The sequence below is a fragment of the Plectropomus leopardus genome, chromosome 7 (assembly GCF_026936395.1).
Source record: "Plectropomus leopardus strain MGB_pleo_1.0 chromosome 7, ASM2693639v1, whole genome shotgun sequence".
Lineage (NCBI taxonomy): Eukaryota > Metazoa > Chordata > Actinopteri > Perciformes > Serranidae > Plectropomus > Plectropomus leopardus.
The window spans coordinates 22,268,720-22,287,417 of NC_142182.1; the positions used below are offsets into that span (position 1 = coordinate 22,268,720).

At 40.1% G+C, this 18,698-nt stretch overlaps 1 protein-coding gene and 1 long non-coding RNA gene across 3 annotated transcripts; one reads left to right on the forward strand and one right to left on the reverse strand.

Moving 5' to 3' along the window:
• The first annotated feature begins 480 nt into the window (after positions 1-480).
• smc1b (structural maintenance of chromosomes 1B) lies at positions 481-18,101 on the forward strand. Its single transcript, XM_088080207.1, has 25 exons — positions 481-703; positions 1,017-1,205; positions 2,144-2,256; positions 2,453-2,656; positions 4,269-4,507; positions 4,710-4,968; positions 5,604-5,744; positions 6,179-6,261; positions 6,390-6,597; positions 7,882-8,067; positions 8,190-8,384; positions 8,989-9,135; positions 9,362-9,499; positions 9,729-9,845; positions 10,502-10,608; positions 11,225-11,366; positions 11,598-11,743; positions 12,570-12,723; positions 12,988-13,086; positions 13,182-13,338; positions 13,467-13,621; positions 14,129-14,280; positions 14,987-15,056; positions 17,383-17,493; positions 17,594-18,101. Exons 1-25 carry the CDS (start codon positions 595-597, stop codon positions 17,702-17,704), a joined length of 3,732 nt encoding a protein of 1,243 aa, XP_087936333.1. The 5' UTR covers positions 481-594; the 3' UTR covers positions 17,705-18,101.
• LOC148189183 (uncharacterized) lies at positions 10,719-16,600 on the reverse strand. Of its 2 annotated transcripts, XR_015777014.1 has the most exons (5): positions 16,472-16,600; positions 14,165-14,286; positions 13,426-13,587; positions 13,157-13,289; positions 10,719-13,028 (listed from the first exon to the last, which is right to left on the reverse strand). It is a non-coding gene; the product is annotated as an uncharacterized LOC148189183 (long non-coding RNA). The 2 variants fall into 2 exon arrangements; XR_015777013.1 differs by having other exon boundaries at positions 10,719-13,289.
• Positions 18,102-18,698: the final 597 nt, after the last annotated feature.

Below are 18,698 nucleotides of genomic sequence, written 5' to 3' on the forward strand. Positions count from 1 at the left end.
TAAATACGAAATATCCAAATTTAAAACACGCTAAACCTAAGTGAAACCTAGGTTTAGTGTGTTTTACAATGATTTTGTTTCTTATTTGAAAGCCCTCAAATGCATGAGGCATAAAAATGCAATGAAACTAGTTAACATAATAGATTAGTATGATCTAGCCTACAACAAAAGCCCAGGCCTGTAATATTTTGTTATTATTTATCCCTTATATTTCTTTATCAAATGTATTTTCATACATTTAACTTGTCTGTCTTCTCCCTGATCCCATCCACCTATTTAAGCCCACAAATCCATGTTGTTTGTATCATAGATCTATTATAAGTTTTGAACATGAAATTTTGTTCAATTAAAGAAAAGGCCTGTCAGTAACTGATCCGTGCCCTACCCGATCCGTTCTGCGCATGCGTGAGCACCAAACAGGTACTGGCATGCTCCTCTGTAGTACATCCACGCTGTGACAAGCCCTTTAGCCAAAATATTTAAAAAATAAGAGAGGGAAAGTTTCCCGCCTCTCGTCATTTTGCCACCTGTGATTGGTGGCTTCTCCAGACACATACATTAGCTGCTAGACTAACCTTAGTAAAGACAGATAAAATGGGGTATCTGAAACAAATTGATATTGAGAACTTCAAGTCATGGCGAGGAAACCAAGTTATCGGTCCTTTTATGCGATTTAATTGTATAATTGGCACAAACGGCTCCGGTAGGTTGACATTTTTTCTTTCTATGGTTGCTGGCTCTCTAACGAGTTAGCTACCGATGCTACTGAGCTAGTTAGCATGGTTGAATTAAGCTAGTTAGCTGAAGTACATTGGCTCTACTAGTGAATGGGGCATAATCTCGGATTAAAAATAAGATGTAAATCACTGAATATAATGTTGGAGTTCATTTAACAAACTAGAGTGTTATTTGGTATAAATGTGTATATCTGTAACTCAGCTAGCTATAACAGAAACTGGCAACCACTCAGTCCCACGGTGAGTTTTTCGGCAGTATGATGTTGTAAATCACTGTAGGTAAGTCCAATGTGATGGACGCCCTGAGCTTCGCCATGGGGGAGCGGGTTGCTTCTCTCCGGGTGAATCGCCTCAGGGACCTGATTCACGGAGCCCACATCGGGCGGCCGGTGCAGGACACCGCCCGTGTCGCCATCCGGTACTGCGACGATAACGATCAGGAGACCATCTTCTGCCGGAGCATCATTGGTCAGTTTAAGGAGTTTACTTTTCCGCGTTTGTGTAGATTATTTATAGTTTAAGTCAACTGTTGATAAAGCCACAGGTGTTTCAGTGGAGGGTCGAATAAGGGGAATTTGTAACATTAGGCCTGGCACGACGGAGGTTTGGGGCCATGTTAAAGAAAGAAAAAAAGTCATAATATTCCGATAATAAAGTCATAATATTCCGATAATAAAGTCATAATATTCCGAGAAAAAAAGTCGTAATATATTTTGGGGAAAAAGTAGTAATATTATGAGAATAAGCATTTTGTGAATGAAGTCATAATTTTACGAGAAAAAAAGTGGTTTTAGGAGAATGGGGATATTATGATACGGAAATAAACATTGCCAGCAAACTATAAAATGGGGAGGAGCACAATAGTTCTCTCACCTGTTTTATAGTTATTGTTACCTTAATTGCGACTTTTTTATCCTAAAAAAATAACAACTATTTCCCCATAAAATTAAATTGTAAAACTAAGACTTTATTCTCGTAATATTACGACTTTTTTCTCATAATATTACGACTTTATTCTCAAAGTCTCAAAAAAATCTTTAATGTGGCCTTAATCCTTAAAATTGTCGTAATAATGTGTTTGTATTAAATTTAGCCTTTTTTTCTTTTTCTTTTTTTTTGGTGCATGAAGATGTTGAGAGAGGGTATACTTCACTCTGTTGTTTTATATATAATTTACACGCACGGCCAAAACACACACATATGCACAAACAGAACATATAATACATGCATTAATGTAAATAGAAATGTCTGTGTTGATGTAAATGGTCTTAAACAGTTGAAAAAAAGAAAACATATTTCCCCAGGTGCTTCTAGTAGTGTCAAGTAGAAACAAGTAGTGTAGTTTGATTTGCAAAGTTTTGATGTATCAGTCGCTGTCATAACTGCTGTTCACCTTCCTTGTTCAGGTGACTCCTCTGAGTTTCGCATCAATGGCATACATGTTACTCTGGCCAAATATATAGAGGAGCTGAAGAAGATTGGCATTGTGACCAAAGCTCGAAACTGTCTGGTGTTCCAGGTAAACTCTTATAAAATGTTTAGGAGAAAGTAAGATTAGATGTTTGTGTGTGTCTGTAGCTGAATGACTGTAAAGTTCTGTGACTCAATATAAAATACAGAAAACAAAACGTGTTTTCCCACATCCACTCAGCTACTTGTAATAACTTAAAAAACGCCTTACAAACCAGCCTGTTACTCATTATGCTCCTCACCAGGGGGCAGTGGAGTCCATAGCTCTGAAGAACCCAAAGGAGAGGACCAAGATGTTTGAGTACATCAGTCAGTCAGAAGACTGTATTGCAGAGTATGATAAGAAGAAAAATGCCCTGCTGAAGGCCAAAGAGGACACACTGTTTCACTTCAACAAGAAGAAATCTGCTACTATCGAGAGGAAACAGGTGTCCCAGGAAAAAACAGAGGTAAAACCCCTAAAAAGGGAATATAATCTGTATATTCCCCTAACTGCAGTGGCTTGTTCACTCCAGTGCCTCGAGTCACCATACACTTAAGCTTATTTTTCCTGCCGGCTACATTCATAACCAATTGCAGATAAAGTGTGGCTTGTTTTTAATTTTCTAATCAGGAGTACACATTGCTATTACAGTGCTATCACTGTTGCTGCTTCCAGAATGAGTGGCTTTACAGTTTCCCTGAAACATAAAAATGGACATCCACAAACGTCAACATTTCTAATTCAGTTACTTCTTTTAAGTGTGGATTGTACTAGTGGTACACACAAACTGAACAGGTTCATTTGACCATGCATGAAGTCAAAAGTGTGGATGATCTGACAAACAAAGGTTGGGTAAAAAAGACGGCTGTCATATGAAGACGAGATACCTGATCATTGTTGGGGATAACAGCACACACTTTTGTCCAGTCGTTCCTCAGTGACATTGATAGCGCTGGGCTTGTGGTTGTGTTTAAACCCTCTGTGAAGTGGATGTGATTGTCAGGTTATTAGTTTTTGCAGGTTCTAGAAATTGCTGGGCTTAGCCCCCCTTGAGAGGGTTTCAAATGCCAATGCAACATCAGATGAGCATTTGGTTGCTGCATACTAACAGTTCTGGTGCTTCCAGATTGGATTTTGAGCTTAATGAGCCATGCCACAAATGCAGATTTAGTTGTGATTGCATTGAGATACATTGCTGGAGAACTCTGGACTGCAGAGGGGCTCAGGCTCAGGTGGTCAACATGTGATGCAGTGTGATTGTAAAGTAGCACATTATGATGGATATGGATTCCCCCAGTCCTGAATTTATGCCTGTATTTGTCAGGGTAGTTTTATGAAATAGAGATGCAGTGGTCATAAGTAGTATATAATGCATATTTAAGTCTTTTTTAATTTGGACTAAGAATGTTCCTGCAATATGTGTATAGCCTGATGCAATTCCAGAAAGTGATTTAAAAATAAAAGCTCATTTGGTTTGTTTGCATTTTTTTTCTTTAATGGGGCATGATGCTGGCCTTCATTCTAGAGTAAATACCATGTGGTTTCTGTTCTTTCTATTCATTTCCTATGGAGAAGCTGTTGCACAGTGTATGGTAGGCATGCTGAGTTTTGAGAAGGGGGTGTGTTGTATTCACCAGCCTGTATTTATATACAGTAAACTAGATTCAACTTAATGCAAATTAGTCTGTCCAGCACAGTTCGCCTGGCTCTTCACACTTTACTGTCATAAAAGGCAATGTAGTTAAATAAAGCAAGATTCATCAAGGGCTCTTCCTGTGTCTCACCTCAAAAAAGAAATACATTTTGGAGTTTTGGGGGTTTTTTTGATGAAATAACAGAAAGTTTATGAGCAGTCCACCATGTTGTTTCCTGTTTGAAACTATGAGTAGAGAACCAGGGGCCGCCCAAATAGCAGAATATTTATTCAATCAAGTGCATTCCACGAAAGGGCACGTCACCAGTGGGAAGTGGTCCCCCAGTGCCCAATCTAGATTTGTTGGAAATGTACAATGAGATTCACTTGAGTTTTCCTGTCTATCAAATGACTGGCCCCACCAACCAGCCTTTCACTTTTCCAGGCCCAAAGGTACCAGGCGCTAGTGGACGAGCTCCACCAAAACCGTCTGCAGCTGAGCCTGGCTGAGCTCTACTATAATGAGAAGGGCATCAGTGCTCTCAGTGACACCCTGAGGGAGAAACAGCAGGCGGCAGCTGCTAAGAACAATAAAGTTGTGAACGCAGAGCACACGGTCAAAACCTATAAGAAGGAACATGGGCGCCTCTACAGAGAGCAGCAGCACATAGATAAGGAGATCAGGTGTGTGTGGATTTGAAAATTATAACAGTGGAAAAAAGTATTAATTAATATACCCTTAAGTAAAGCTAATGAATATATTTCATTTGTTCCTCACTAGCTGCTTTGTGTCCCTGTGTAGAACATAGGAATATAATAGAAATACATCAGTGGTCTGTGCCATTAACTAGAATTAGCCTGGGCCTCCTCTCACTCTGTCACTCAGCGCCCAGGAGCATTCCCTGTCCCAATGTCAATCCCTATACATCAAAGCCAAGGTGAACACCTCCCATCACATGCAGAGGGCTGAGGAGGTCCGTGATGCCCTGAGGAAGGGTCAGAGGCTGATGGCAGTTAAAGAGCAGGAGCTGGCAGAGGGGCAGCAGGAGATCTCTGAACTGGAGAGGACCTGGAGGAACTATGAGAGGCAGGTACAGGAGAGGGGAGCTTCCCTGGGGAGAGACATCGAACTGGATGAGGATCAGGTGAGTGTTTGTCAAACTAAGGAAACTCCTTTTCCATTCAGTTAAACCTAAATACAATTGAAATTTGATTGCTGTCAATAAGCCTGTCGCGATAATTACAATATCGACTTATCGTACCATACATAAAAAAATGAACCTGATCATTTTTCTGACCTCGATGTTGCCGTTTACATGGGCGTTTATAAAGATGTGATGAGAATTTAAACCAGCCGTGCTGTTTCTGACACTCTTGCCTCAGTCAGCCTGTTCTCTGTGGGAGGCGGGGCTCATACACTCACAGAGCGGACAGCATGCAACAGGTAGTGCGTTTACATGCACAGTTTAGTGGAGCTACAGTCACAGCTCGATTGGGCCATTTAATGCACTTCTTCAGGACGCACTTTAGTTCAGGTTTTCCCTAATCTCATCCAACCAGCCATGCTTCTCTTGCAAGCGATTGTGTACAAGGTCGATGCAAAATTGTCGATGTCACTTAGTGGCCAATGTCTCTTAATAAGACAAAAAAGGTCCGTCCTAATGTTTGTTGCTGATTGTTATTGATGACCTAACTGTAGATACCTTGAAATATCAAGGGACAAAGTACCTGCTATTGTATTAATACATTAATTGTGTTTTTGCATCCATTTGTGTCACAGCAAGGGCGATACAACGAGCTGAAGGAGCTGGCCCGAAAACAGGGGATGGTCCTCAGCCAGCAAGCAGAGAAACTGCAGTGGGAGGTGAGATCAGACTACGAGAAGATGGCTTTTGATCAGCGCAGAAAAAAGGAAGTGGAGGTAATGTCACCACTGACACCTCGAATCTTTTTACTTAAAGACCACAGATTGAGCAGCTGCTGAAAGACACGTCAGTATGTTTCACAACACTGAATCTGTGATTAATAATGAATTCTTAAACGTACAGTAACTTATATTTTTGGACACTTGAGGGCAGTAGAAACAAGTTGTGAACATGACATTGACATGCCATCACCCTCAAGGCTAGGTGCTGACGATATGGAGAAAAAATTACATTTATATTTTGTACAAATACCTTGATACCAACATTGTGATGATACTGTACGGTTGACTATTGGTGCTTTAACAAAATATTTACACGGTGAGATTTTTGATGAATAATAGATAAATAGTAACAGCTAGAACAGTCTGTTGCAAAACTATCAATTACAGCTTTTTTAATTACACCTCTCTTGGAATATCGTTTGTTGTAGGTTGCCATCAGGAACCACCGGACTCAGCTGGAAGATTTGACACACAGAGCAGAGAAGCTAGAGGAGTACACCAACACCTGCACGTACGTCATGTGCTCACCTTATACCACATGGCTGTGCAATGTAACACCAGCCAATATAAACTGACTGTCAGGGAGGTGTTTGATACTGCTGTAAACCAGGGCACAACATCAATTCCTGCATGTTTCAGGACCTCTATCGAAGAGTACCGTCAGCGGGAAGAGAGCCTGAGTGCGGAGTTGCAGCGGGGCCGTCAGCGCACTGAGGAGGTGACCCAGGAACTAGGTCAGGTGCTGGAGGAGCTGAAGAATGCCTGTATGGACACTGAGGAGAGCAGTCGCCAGCTGCAGCGCAAAGCACTGCTCGAGAAGCTCCGCAGGCTCTACCCTGAAAGCGTGGTAAAGGATAGAGAGGGATAATAATTAGAGATAACTGTAAGAAAACAGCGAGGACCCAAGTCCGAAGAGAGGCAGGACACTCAACATGTGTTTCAGGAATTATGGTTATGGCAAAACAAAAAATACTACACACACCAAGGCTGTCTAACTAATCTCAATTGGCGACTATCAATCCATGGTGCTAGAAACAAACAAAACTCAGATAACTCATCTCTGGTTTACACACACATGAAAGGCAGGACACAGGTAAAGTCAATGATTAGACAAGGTAACTTTTTGGCTGGAAGTTCCCGCTCCCAGCAGCAGGATCAGCACCTTGGAGGTAAACAGTTTTGACAGTCAGCTTCTTGATATCTCAGACACCCCATTGCTCAATTTTAGTTTCCCAGAGGATGATAATAATTACTGTAGTTGTAAACCACTCTAGTACATATTCATTAGTCATTTAGAATTTAATCATTTTTGTAAGTCCCTTGTCTGCCTCCATTTTTACTAAGAGTTTTTTTTCTGTGCTGCACATAATGTCTGACTGCATGTTAAGAGAGAAATGTTATTTTTTAGAGGGTAAAATGTTGCTTTCTTTATTTTTATGCTCCTTTTTGTGCCTCTGAGTTAGCGACAACCATGGCCTGAGGCATTCTGTTTTTCTGGTGATCCATCAGTCCATCTGTCCCATTCTTGTGAACGCAATATCTCAAGAACGCCTCGAGGGAATTTCCTCAAATTGTCACAATGTCCATGTTGGCTCAAGGATGAGGTCACTGTGAACTCAGAAAACATGTTTTTGGCCATAACACAAGAATTACAATGCTGATTATGACAACACAATTGCCTAATAGGATACAATTATTATTAGTGACATTTTATATTCATATTCATGAGGTCAAAGGTCAACTTCACTGTGACATCTTAATGGTCTGCAAAAACACTTGGCCACTCTGGCCATTACTCAACGCCAGGCGAGACTGTGACTATATTTCGCATAGGGCAGATACTGAATTGGTGACACTAATCTTGGATGTCCACATACGTAGAAACTGTCCTGTTTGTATAGATCCTCTGTTGCCAGGTTAAAGATATGTGTGACGCATTCACATTTTAGAAAGAGTAGCAACAAGTGAGCAACATCCCTGTTTGAGGCATTGTTTACTGTCATGGCTGCATGAGTCTTGACAGACAAAAATGTAAATTGTAACTGCAACCTGACTGGTTGATGGAGGCATACAACTGCGAGGCAGTAATTCCAGTTTCTTTTCTTTTCAATGTTTTCCTTTCTTGTCCCAGTTCGGTCGTCTCTCTGACTTGTGCAGCCCCATTCATAAGAAGTACCAGCTCGCTGTCACCAAGGCTTTTGGTCACAACATGAACGCCATTGTAGTGTCCTCAGAGAAAGTTGCCCGTGACTGTATCAGGTTCATGAAGGAGGAGCGAGCTGAGCGTGAGACTTTTCTGCCCATTGACTACTTGGACGTAAGTTCTATTTTTGTACGGTTGAAAAATGCAAAATGGTTTTAGAAGTTGTCAGGGTATTTCAGTATGCAGAATCACTTGCATGCGTATGTTAATGATAACCATCTCTACTTTATGCCCAGGTAAGCCCTCTGAATGAGCGACTAAGAGAGATCCCCCACGCCAAGATGGTGGTCGATGTTGTGAAGATTAGCACTGCCTCAGCTGCTGCTGCCCCCCTGAGAAAGGTGGTGCAGTTCGTATGTGGCAATGCATTGGTGTGTGAGACCATCAAGGAAGCAAAGAGTGTGGCCTTTGATGGACCTGTGCGCCTTAAGGTAAGTTTGACACTTGGACACAGACATAAGAGGAAGGAACAAAAGCAAAAGACATTTTGTTTTGCTCGGTTGTTGCCTTGAAATTCTGTTGTGTTTACCATTATCACAAGAGGAGTCCATATGAGCGCCCCTCTCTTGTGGTATTCATGATCTGTTAAGTCAAAATTGTGCTATTGAGGTGACAAATTGCAGTGTGTTTGCTGATGTTTTCAGTAATGCTAGAGGCCATGACTGCTATTTTTTTTTTTTTTTGCCACATTGCAGAACAGTTTTTTGTCATCTTGCATGGTGTGCTCCATCACTTATATCTAGCAATACACTGCGACGACAAAAAAGGATCACTTCATTCACTAATTTAAAGAGTAAGAAATATTGACAGTATTGACAGTGTTGCATACAGCTTCCCAAAAAGTTTTAATGATTCAGAGAAAGTAAACTCACGAACTGAAATCAATTTGCATGTTACCATAGGATTGTTATGTAAAAGGGGCAACACTTTAAAATCTTGTAGGCCGTCTAATATTACAATCTAAAGCCCTGAGCTTGTGACTGACATGTTGGTCTTTATTGCCAGCAGACTTGTAATCAGACGTGTTTTCTGTAGACGGTAGCCCTGGACGGGACAATGTTTACAAAGTCGGGCTTGATCTCTGGAGGCTCCAGTGACCTGCGGACCAAAGCTCGTTGCTGGGATGAGAGGGATATGATGAAGCTGAGGGAACGCAAGGACCAGCTGACAGCAGAGTTGCGCGTCAGTTAACACACACAACATGTCAAATACTTTGGGAAATCATTCAGTTTGGACTTTATTTAGTCAATTTTCACATAGTTCAAAAGTTGCTTCAGTTGTTTGTGTTTTTAGCATACATTATATCCTGTCATATACAGACGATATATTTCTTGCATGAAATAATTATCGAAGAGTCGTTAATTTTTTTCTCCTTTCACTTCCACTCTGTGTTTTGGTCCTGTGACAGGATTTGATGAGGCTGAGGCGGAAAGACTCAGAGCTAAAACAGATCATTGCTCAGGCTCAAGGCGCCCAGACCCGCCTCAAATACTCCAAAGCTGAGCTGGAAAACCTTTGCAAGAAAAACATCCTCAAATGCCAAGTGGTACGGCCACTGAAGTGTGACTCTCTCAAATGTAGTATTGTGATTGAGACTGTGTTCTTTGACATGGCTCCACTGTAGATGTAGATCAGTGCTCCTGGTTTGATCACTATCACGTGAAATCTCAAAGCATGTTGCACGTACAAAGATGTATCATGGTGGCGCAGGAAGCATGAACTTTCAGTTTCACAGTACTTACTCTGTCTTGTTGTCTCCTTCTGATTGTTCTCAGGAGATTTCACGTATGAAGAGTGAATTGGCAAACCTGGACTCTCAGATCCAGATGCAGCAGGAATGCGTTGAGGCAAAGGATTCAGAGATAAGGGAGATCAGAGACAGGATCAACCAGGTACTGCTGTCTGCACGCCTTCTTAAACCTGTTTGACTGTAATGCTGACCTTCATGCTGAGGTTACTAGTGAATTATATCAGGTTGCTGTATCATTTACAGTACCATACTGCATGTCATAAGGTGGCATCACTACATTTCCAGGGGTTTGGGGTAAGAACCACTGGCATGCAGCAGAGTGGCCACCATTAGCTTACAGGTTTAAAAACAAGAAATTGTTTTTTTAAACTGCTAGATATGGTATTTTACACATATCTGTCAAAGGCCCAAGTAGAGGAACTTATCTGCCAAATCTTTTATTAGCCATTGTACAGCTCACCGTCCTCCCCTTTTCATATTCTTAACATGTTAATCTATTTATAATTTTGTCATTTCAACTGTTCATACTGTAATTTTATTATGTTGGTCTGTTCCTTACACATGACATCTGTTGCACACAATCATCCCTGTGAGGGATTCCTCCTCTCTTGCTTCTCCTGTGGTTTCTTCTATTTTTTATGCCAAGTTAGATATTTTTGGAGGAGTACTCCCTCGTCTGAATCAGGGTCGTAGGGCAGAGGGTGTCTTATGCTGTACAGATATTAAAGCCCCTTCAGGCAAATTTGTCATACTGGGCTACACACTTGACTTAACAGTGTATGTTGTCTGTGTATTCAGATGGAAGACATGGTGTTTTCTGACTTCTGTGCTGAGATCGGTGTGGACAGCATCAGAGAGTTTGAGCGGGAGCACCTGAAACAGCAGACAGAGCTTGACAAGAAACGGTACGACAAACCACTCACCAGTGTCTCCACTAACCTACTGTATGTGCTCGACTCAACCAACCAAATCAGTGATGCAAATCAGAAATCAAATGTGATAAACACTGAAGTGATGAGCATTTACTTACAGGGAGAGTAGTGTCCCATATGTAAGGATTTTATTTGAGGAAATCTGCATGATTTTAGATCACCAAAGGATTAGATATTTAATTTTTACAATCAGATCAACATGAATCGCCAAATGTCTGTAACAGTTACTAAAATAAAAGCTTCACTACTTAAGTGTCCAACTGTTTCTGAGACTTTGTAGTTTTGAAAATATGACAATGACATTTAATTTATTAAAAAGTCCTTGTTATGCGTTTAATTTCTTAAAGGATCATATTCATTGATTTGATATAATTCAGCTTTATTTTTTTATTTAGCTTTAAAAAATATGCAGCAAGCTGGCAAAAATGGATGGGCCTAACTTAGTGCTTGTATTTGCAAACGGGAGACTTAAATATGCTGGAGCTGTGCGTAAATACTTAATTTGTGTTTGTGTTGCAATGATGTAATCTTTGAATGATACGTTTTCAGGAGTTCTACAACATAAACTGTGATATGTCTCTCCTTTCAGGCTGGAGTTTGAGAGTCAGAGCACTCGGCTGAAAGCGCAGCTGGAGTATGAACAAGACCAACTGGAGCAGCAGAGGAAGAAGCGCCGCAACATGGAGAAAACGATGGACAAGGAGGAGAGAAGCATGGCTGATCAGAGGAAGGTAGTCATCTCAGGCATCAAAAAGCCCCCTGTAATATGGATAGAAGACAGGTTTAGTTAAAATATGGACATTTTTATTACCTACCTCCTTCTGGAATATTAATTTCCTCCAAATGAGATTTTGGAAGTCTGTATTTAGGGCTTTTTCTGGGCCCACTGGGGCAGATGTGAAATTAAACATTTCAGCCGACATTGCAGACTACTTTGACGTGATGTTTCCATGCCCCCTCAGGATGAAGAGAAGCTGCTGGCAGCGGTGGAGGAGGGTCAGAGCAAACTGCTGGAGCTGAAGAACCAGCTGCTATCTAAGAAGAGCCAGGTGGCCGCTGCCAAAGCTGAGCTGGACCAGAAAACGAAGAGCCTGCACGAAATCAACAAGTAACACTTTCCACTAATACAACTGTACTCTTATCACTGCCACCACTGCTACCACTGCTGCTGTTACACAGTGTTTACCCTGTACAAACGGCTGGGGGAAGTCCCACAAAAAGGGGACGTTTCAAACCACGAATAAACATAAAGCTTGCTGTTTCTGCTAAATTGATTGACAGATCTGTTAAGAAACAGCTTAACACTAGATAACTACAATTTGTCCACGGTTGTTTTTGACTGTAAATCTATTAATGAGACAGAACTCTGCTTTCAGTCACCATATAACATGACATTTTGAAGACTTTGAGGTTGCAAGGAAACTGCATTTCTTTTCCTTTTTTTTCATTTTATTTTTATCTTGGAGATCATACATCGTCCAGGATTCAAAAGATAAATACATAAATCACTTAACATACAAATACATTATAAGTACATAATGATAAAAACATCACTCAGATACCAGTCCATGTCTCAACATAGCTTTTCTCTCATCAGTTGCTCTCCCTTTCATTTTACTTAAATAAAGAATATATACTAATTATCATCTAAACAAATGACTAAAAGATGTCACACTCACTCATTTATCCATGAAGATCCACTCACAACACAATCTCCTTTGTACTCCGGAAACAGCATTTCTGTGGGATCTTTTATTTGCAATTGGATTCATTTCTTGTTTATTGGTGTAAGTTTATTGATTTAGACGAATGAACAAACCATCAAAATATTCTCTTTTTTCCCTTAAGAATGTCTTTTTCTGTTAACTAAAATGATAAAAACCCAACAAGACACATTTTGGATGTGCACGCTCTCCTTTGTGTCGTTCTCTCAGAGAGTTGGTGAAGCTTCAGCGGGAGGTGATGTCTGCAGAGACAGCCGTGGAGCAGAAACGCTTGTTCAGACACAACCTGCTGCTGGCCTGTAAGATCCAGAGTCTGCCCATCACTCTGCTGTCAGGGAGCCTCCGTGAAATCAGTGAAGTGGAGGTGAGACAGAAAGAATTAACTGTTCTTTGTCTCCTCTGAATTTACCATCTCAACACCAGCCCTGCACAACTTTGACTGGATATTAATTTGAGCTCAAACTATCGTATATACGTATCATATAATTATGACATATTTTGCAAAAAGGGAAGAGAATGTGATAAAAGGAGCTGTAGAAATCTTGATTTTTTTTTTTTAGAAATTAAATCAGTAATGAAGTGAGTAGAAGCACTTTTACCTGATGGCTGATTCCTCTCTTCTGTGCAGCTTGACACAGAATCTGAAAGCACTTCAGCCACCGTGAACATCTATGAGAGAGAGGCACAAGTAGTCATAGACTACTCTGACCTGGATGCAGAACTCAGAGTGAGACATCAAGCATTTCCTTCCTGATCTCCATTCACATGACCAGAAATACTCTGTATGTCTAACATACATTGAATTTGTGTGTGTGTGTACAGAGTCTGCAGGGAGACGAGGAGATTGAAGCCAACTTAGAGAGGCTGAAGGAGTCAGTCTCCTCCATAGAGGGAGTTCTGCATCGCACCACAGCCCCCAACCTGAAAGCTCTGGCGAAGATGAGAGAGGTGAAGGTCAAGTTACAAGAAGTGACAGAGGGTAAGAAGTTTTTAATTTCAAAATGAGATTCTTGATCAGTTAGATTTGCCCACCGTTTATGTATATGCTGATGCTGAAATGAAGTACCTGAACTGCTGATTCAACTTTGTTTTCTGTTCCTCACTCAGCGCTTGATGCCAGCACCATGGAATTAAGAAAATGTGGTAAAGACTTCAACCAAGTCAAAGACCGTCGTTTACAACTCTTCCGCCAGTGCTTTGAACACGTGTCCCTCATAATTGATCAGATCTATAAAAGAATATGTAGGAACAGCAGCGCCCAGGTGAAGCAACAAAACCTCAACCACAAAAACACAGTCTTAAGTTTCTCTGTCACTTGTGTAATTATCTGCATTTCAGTCATTTGTCTTCACAAGTAAATTACCTGAAAACAAGAGAAAAAATAAACATTAAAATAAAAAAAATAAAAATTAAGAAAATGACCTCAACAAAGTGCTAAAGAAATCATTTCTTGTTTGTAGCATAATCTTAAAATGTATATCTAAAAGAATTATAAATAGAATTTTCTTGACACCCACCCCCCGTTTTTTGATCATATCTAATAAATCATCATAAGGAAATCACACCAATTTTCTCAGGTTTCAGAGATTTAAATACTTCTGACGAAATCTGATGTTGATCCAGGTGTTAAAGGGTTAAAGGGTTAGCTCAGCTTAAACAGTAAAAACAACACATTCAGTTCACACTGGACATTGTTGTAGAAGAGCAAGATGCCTTCAATGGCAAGATCCATCAAGTGAAATTACAACCGGCTGCAATATGTGTTCAAGGCCATTCTGAGTGCAGAAAATTCAGAGGAGCCGTACCTCGACGGCATCAGCTATCACTGTGTGGCTCCAGGGAAGCGCTTCATGTCCATGGACAATCTGTCAGGTGGAGAAAAGGCCATCGCTGCCCTCGCCCTGGTGTTTGCCATCCACAGGTAACCCTGAAACAGACCACATTACATTACTGTACATCAGATTATAGCAGGGAGAAATGAAAAGTTGAAGTGTGTGTGAAGCAGAGGTTACAGACAATAAACTGATCACTCAAAATGTCACATAAAAGCATCAGATAACAAGTAGAATAAACATGATAATAAGTCTTTAATGACGGATAGTTTCTGCATATAAATTTAGCCAGACAGATGGATAATCACCCCTCACAGCTATGAAAATGAAACCAACATAAAAAAAGGAATTGGCACAGCTGTTGACAAACCATGAAATATGTTTCAGAAATTACAGTCTCTCCTCGGGGACAAAAACAGTTGTCTAAGGGTACTTAGCTTGTAATGACTCTAAGTTTTTAAACTGATGAATGGACTAATAAAGTAAAGGCCATGTCATTTGGAGAGCCTGTTGGTCCTCTCGTCTCTTACATCGTTGATTTAAGCCAGGAGTGCTCAGAGACACTTGAAATCTTTTCAAATCCATCGTTGCTGCTTCTTTTTTTATTGTCTTTTGTACTGAAACTTTTGTACATTTAAGACTTTTTCACATTTTGTGATTCTTGCTTTTTTTCTGAGGCACTTGTCCCACACTATCTAATACTCATTGCATCATTTTTTAATGGCTGTGGCTCTGACATTCACAGCATTGGTTTACTGTGTCTGCTGTTTGGCATGTTGATATCCTCTCTCGCAGCTTCTGCCCTGCTCCATTCTTGATCATGGACGAGGTGGATGCAGCCCTGGACAACACTAACATTGGCAAGGTAAGATTTTAGCTGCTCATGGTTTACTATTAATATCAAATGCTGAAACAGTCATATAATTGATTCATTGTTTAGACTATTTATCTAACTTTAAGGGATGGAGTCTCTGTCTGTCTGTCTGTCTGTCCTTCTCAACAACTGTTCGTCACATCGACTTCACACTCGGTTGCATTAATGAGGACCAAAGGGAGAGCAGTGTCGAGTGCAAGCTTTGAGATCCAATGGACCTATTCATTTGTCGTGTATTATGTACACATTGTGTAGTGTATTGAGCGGAGACCCCTATTAAGTGTTATACTGCAGAACGGCATCCTGGGTACAGCTGGCTATAGCACTTACAAGAGCAGATGAAGAAAGAGAGACTGGAGATGATGCATTGTCCTCTGCAAGGATGAAGTCACGGGGTGAAAAAGGTTAATGAAAGGCTGATGAAATGAGTCCTCTTTGCTGCAGACTCTCACCACTAAACACAAAAAAAGACTGGCCACGTTTGGTTTTGCAGTGACTCTGCATGCTGTGTGGCAGAATGCAACATATGACCGTCATTCACCGTTCTTTGATTGATCCTCGCTGTCCGCTGTCACTATGGTTACACTCTATCCAGCAGGCAGCTCGGCTCGGCACGGCTCAGTTATCAGCAGCACTGGTGGGGTACCCCAGAGGAAGATTTCGTGCGTACTGATAAGTCAGCGAGCATGTGGTGGTGGCACATTGCCGAAATCGTTCAGCGCGGTGGAAGTTTTGTCAAAAGTCAATTTACTGAGGAGTGGCATTTTTTAGATTAGTGGATGAGGAGGGATTAACAGCAACACCACTGCAACGCGGTGCAGTGAGTGTACCACGGGTACTCCACAAACAGGCACAGGTGGAGGAAGTACTCAGGTCCTTTACTGCAGTAAAAGTACTACTAATACCACACTTTGAAAAAACTCCACTACAGGTTTAAGTCCTGCATTCAGAATCGTTCCTAAGTAAAAGTAACTATGCAAATATTATCAGCAAAATGTACAAAAGTACTTAATGTAAAAGTTGTCATTGTGCAGGGACATAGTCCCTGTCAGTGTTTTCCTATTCTATGATGTTTTTGGATGAATACTCCTGCTACACTGATATGTATACTGCATTTTGCTGCCATAGGTGTTAAAAGCTCATTCTAACTCCTTTATATCCTGTTGGTAGTCTAATCCACAGCAATGCATCATATTCTGTAAGATCCTCGTTTGCTTGCAGTGTGGCTATCCTGTGAGTAGCTCTAAAAAGTCAGTTAGTTCAAGAAGGAGGAGAATTTAAAGGAACACCTCGTCCTTTCATCAAACATTCAACACATCTGGAGATGCATGGTTTTCACTGGACAGGAAGTAACTGTTTACTAAAGCTGTCAGATAAATGTAGTGAGTGAAAAGTACAATATTTACCTTTGAGGTGTAGTAGAAGGAGGAAGGAGCAGAGTAAGAAATACACAAGTAAAGTATCTCAAACTTATTTGGCAAATGTACTTACATGTTACATTTCACCTCTATAAATATGACCTACCACGCCCACCCTACTGCCTCCCATTTCACCCCTGAGAAGTTTGCTCCCCTGAGTACAACTGCTTTGCATGCAAACCTGAAGTGAAAGCATCCCGGAGCAGCAACACAGCACTGTTCTGTTTACTTCTTGTCCCCACCTAAACATGATATATTATGATTATCAACATGCAGAAAGTGTTTCTGTTTGATGAGTCAACATTTTTATATTTTTGGGTAAATTATTATGTTATTTGAGTAATTTAAAAATATTTTTTAGGATAATCTATAAATTAGTCATTAATTTATTGAAAATATAATAGTTTGATTAATCAAGAAAAAATAATCTATATTTGCAGCCCCAATTTTTATACAAATGCATGAATAGAATAATTTTTAAAAAATGAACATATGACAGATTACCCGATGAAAATAAATCTTAAACTGAAGCCCTAATCTTTAGTAATAACTTGCATGCTATTAAATGGTGTATTTTCTACTTGGGCGTGGTTTTACTTGTGTCAGAGCAGTTGCTGCTCTTTGAATTTCCAGTAGCATAGTTTGTGACTGAAAGGACACCTCAATACTTGCATACAGATGAGTTCAAATTCCAAGAGTCTTTGTATCAACTTTTTTATGCTTGCAGGAAAATGTATGTTTGGCACAGCATAAAAAAGCAACAAAAAATAACCACAGCAATGTCATTCACCAAAATAAGATCTTTTTTTATTATTAAGGTTTGAGTGTATTCAAACGGGCACCATTATCTTATGTGTATGGGTTACATTCGTGCATACCTTTGTTTTGTCTGTTTCCAGGTGACCAGTTTCATCAGAGAGGAGTCCAGGAGGAACATGCAGATTATCGTCATCTCCCTGAAGGAGGAGTTTTTCTGCAGGGCAGACGCTTTGCTGGGAGTCTACTCAGATGTAACAAACTTTTATAACATGTTGGAGAAGAACTTTATTTCTTTTTAAATTTCTTTATGTGGTGACAGTGCAACCAATCACAGTGGTATTCTCTTCACAGTTTAATGAATGCATGTTCAGCGGCCTGCTGACCCTGGACCTGCAGCCCTATCCTCTGGCTGAGGAGGACAGCGGGAGCCAGGCGGACTCAGCGAAGTCAGGACTTGTGTAGACTGGAATCACTTGCATGAAGCTGTTGCATGTGTCTCTTGCATTTCTGTTTATTTGCCATATCAGTGGTTCTCTGTTGTAATCTTTAGATGAGGTGCAAAGGAAAAGTAGTTCTGCTCCAACAAAAAAAACATTTTAATGGTTAAATGGCAAACACAGCAGAGTTAAAGAGAGCTTTGTTTCTGTTTCTGAAATGTTTTTGTTCTTGTTTGTCTCTTAAGAATTTTATATTATTTCAGCGTTTTATCTTGTTGCGCTTTTAAGCGCGACTTTTGTCTTGTTCATTAAAGTTACAGAGTTAGAAACGTGTTTGAAGATCTGTTATTGACGTGATCATATGCAGATCTGAAATGGCCACACGGGCTCAGTTACACTGCTAAACTGACAGATTACCCATTTTAAAGGAGTGCTGTTAAATTGTTATTAAGTATACAATTTGATTATTATTAAACATGTTTTACCTGGCTGCAATTTAGGTAATTTAGTCACTTTTTTAATGTTGGGTAGTTTAATGTATTATATAACAATGCATTTTATTTTTCATGTTTATTGTAGGTTTTCAAAATCTTCCTTTGCAAAGTAACTACAGGAACCTGGTAAATGACGTGGAGAAGTATAAACTTCAAATGTCCCACAAATTGCAAACAATTTGAAAAGGGCAACAAAAATCACCTGAAAGTTAGGTAAGAAAGAAGGGGAAAACTAAGGAAAATGTAGAAAACTATAAAAGTAATAAATATTGTTGTTGATGTTATTGTTATAGTTAGACTGTACAATTAATTTTACTGATTTTATTTTTTTTAAAAGTAACTTTTTGGGTTTTGTTTTTTTTTTTTCAATTTTACTTTACCTTCTATCAGGTAGTTTTCTTATTGCTTTATTGTAAAGTTTGAGCTATGTTAAGTTGCTCATTGCCTTCTTTCCATGTTTTCAGATCAAACCAACTGGCTCAGGTTTCAAAGGGTTAAATTAGCCAAGAGTTTATACATGCTCAG